Raw genomic sequence first — 2,743 nt, forward strand, 5'->3', positions numbered from 1 at the left:
GGTCAAAGATCTTGTGGGTACCATATCGTGTCAAGGTCAAAGATCTTGTGGGTACCATATTGTGTCAAGGTCAGGGATCTTGTGGTTTGAAAAAACAACGTTGTGTTTGAAATAAATAGGTCCGGGACCTATAAAGTCAACAGGGTTGACAGAAGTTGGTAAAGACGTCATTGTAGGAGTCTGCATTTTATTTATTTATTTTTTTTATTTATTTATTTTCTTATTTTTTTCCTACTTGCTTTGATTCTGTTTTATTTTCCTATATTTTAATCATGTTAACTACTTTGCATTGTCTTTGTACTGAATTGTGCTATACAAATAAATTTGCCTAGCCTTGCTTTTCTGGAGCCGGTTTGAGACCCCTGACTTAGAGTAACAACTGTGGGATTTGGAGTTAAGAAATTAAAGCACACCCAGGATGTACAGTAAGTGCTGCGCTGTAACAACAAGGCCGCCAAATGAAACAGAGGAGCAATGCCAGCTGTGTGGTAGTTGTTGTTTTTTTTTTTGTTTTTTCATATTTTTAAAAGAGAAGGAAAACAGTCCATAGTCCTGTTTCCAAAACAATGATTTTTGGAACTATGGGTTGTCATCCATAATGGCATCTTGATGCTGAGTTGTAGAAATTAGATCATAATTCCTTATATCACTGCATCCCTAATTGTAGGTATAGGTCCATCTCTCTGTATACCCATGCTTTGTATTTTATGTTTGTTATGTTTTGTTTTTACAGTCTGTCTGGTGTAGCACTCAGATTTGTTGTTTAAGTGCAAAGAACAAACATACATGCACATGAATAATAAAGTTGATCAGCTTTCAAGCAGAAGAACGTCTACTTCACCATCTTAATTTCCCTTTTCTCAGGTTAATTTTCTATACTCACGCTGTGGGGAAACTTGATGGAGTTTTTTCATGCGTGTGAGGTGTCTGTGAGATCCACCACTGGCATCTTTTCCCACTGATGGTCTCTGATGTTATTCCCCGGTAACTACTGCCGTTCCCCTCATAGCAGTCCTCTTCTTCAGGGGGAACTACACCTTCAGCTTTACAGAGACAAAAAAAAAGTCAAATTTCTTTTCTTATGCCAACCCAAAATGCATTCAGAGTTAAAGGTTTTTTTTTTAATAACATATTTTTTTATCCTGTTATACCTGGATCTGCAGAGTCTCCGCAGCGTGGCACATTGCAGTACTCAAAGCGAGTTTGAGAGTCAGTGGTGTAACACCAGGGTTTCCTTTCATTGTCAGGATTACGGCAGTAGTTATTATCTAAACCTCTGGAAAAGAACACAGATAAGGGAAATATTAAATATTTAACAGCTTTTTTTTTTTTTGAAGGAAACCTTGTAAGAGTAGAAATAAAATCCTCTAAAACATTTTAACATCGCTTGTTTAACAAGTTCTTTTTTTCTTACTTGCAGGGGTAGTTTTCAGGTGTGCGGTTGTGTTTATGAGGCGTCTGAGCTGACCAGCTCTGACAGGTTTTACCACTTTCTGTCACAGCAATCGTTCCTCGGTATGCTTGACCCTCACCAGTGATGCAGGTCATCTCAGGAATGACAGTGGGAGGTTCCGATGCTACAAAACATTGAGAGTTTGGAGGTTGAGAATAGGAATACATTCCTCCGAGTGCATACCATGCTCTAGTAACATAGTTACATGTAAATAGAAAAACATTTAATGTTACCAAATAACACCCTTTGTGGCACATATCTTGTCTTTTGTTTTACCGATTGTTTTACAGCCGCATCTGTGATTGATTCTCTGTCTGCTTGTCGGGGTTGGAAGCAATGTTTCGATGGGTTTGAAGTTGGTTCCTACATTTTTTTTTATCATCAGCTGAAGGATTGTTCAGAGCTCTGTGAGATTTTCAAAACTCTGGATTTTACCATATAACTTAACTGATCCGTCTGCTGTGTTCCTTGGTCTTATGCTGCTGGGTGTTCTCTAACAAACCTCTCAAGCCACCATCAGAAAAGCTATATTTATTCCTAATCATGTTACTCACAAGGAGACTGTAAACTAATTATAATTTTTGTTCAGGAACAAAAATGACTCATGGGGACATTTCATTGACTGACATTCCTTTTATATGGCCTAAGCCAGACCTTTACCCTAACCCTAACTATTACCAACATATGCCTAACCCTAACCCCTACCTGAACTGAATTTACACCTTAGTCCTTAACCTAACCCAGGCTAAAAGAAGGGAACTTTTCCATATGGGGACCAGGATTTTGGTCCCTATAAGGACATAGGTCCCCATGACGTGACTGTGTAAACAAAACAAAGTCTCCACACTGCTATGAAAACAATTCCACACTTAAATCCCTCCCTAAATCTAACCCCAACTCACAGGACAGAACTTTACCATATGGGGACCAGTTGAACGTCCCCATAGGTACCTGTCCCCACGTATAGGATATCTTACAAAATGCTTCAGACAGACGGACGGACGGACAGATAGAAAGAACTGCAAATACATTGAGGTTTTTTATCTTATAAAACAGAGGTCTTCAACGTTTTCCAGGCCAAGGACCCCCAAATTAATGGCGAGATGGAGCGGCGACCCCCTAATTATATATATTGCATGAAATTGTGTTATATCAAACTGGTCCTATAGTCACTTTATTACATACGGAGTAATGAAAACCAAAATTGTTTTCGCCCTGTGATTATTAAAGTATTTCTGATTCTGATTCCTCGTTGATGGGTCAGGTGCTTGAAAGAGCTCCTGTGTGTCG

At 38.9% G+C, this 2,743-nt stretch overlaps 1 protein-coding gene across 1 annotated transcript in view; it reads right to left on the minus strand.

Annotated features, from left to right (window-relative positions):
* Positions 1-2,743, minus strand: part of plg (plasminogen) — a 21,577-nt gene that overhangs the window by 10,655 nt on the left and 8,179 nt on the right. The window contains exons 8-10 of the mRNA XM_015372823.1: positions 1,415-1,577; positions 1,152-1,276; positions 884-1,043 (exon numbers count right to left, since the gene is read on the minus strand). Of these exons, the coding sequence (XP_015228309.1) occupies positions 884-1,043; positions 1,152-1,276; positions 1,415-1,577 (448 nt within the window). The remainder of the gene's footprint in view (positions 1-883; positions 1,044-1,151; positions 1,277-1,414; positions 1,578-2,743) is intronic.

Source organism: Cyprinodon variegatus, unplaced genomic scaffold, assembly GCF_000732505.1.
Source record: "Cyprinodon variegatus isolate N-32 unplaced genomic scaffold, C_variegatus-1.0 Scaffold76, whole genome shotgun sequence".
NCBI lineage: Eukaryota > Metazoa > Chordata > Actinopteri > Cyprinodontiformes > Cyprinodontidae > Cyprinodon > Cyprinodon variegatus.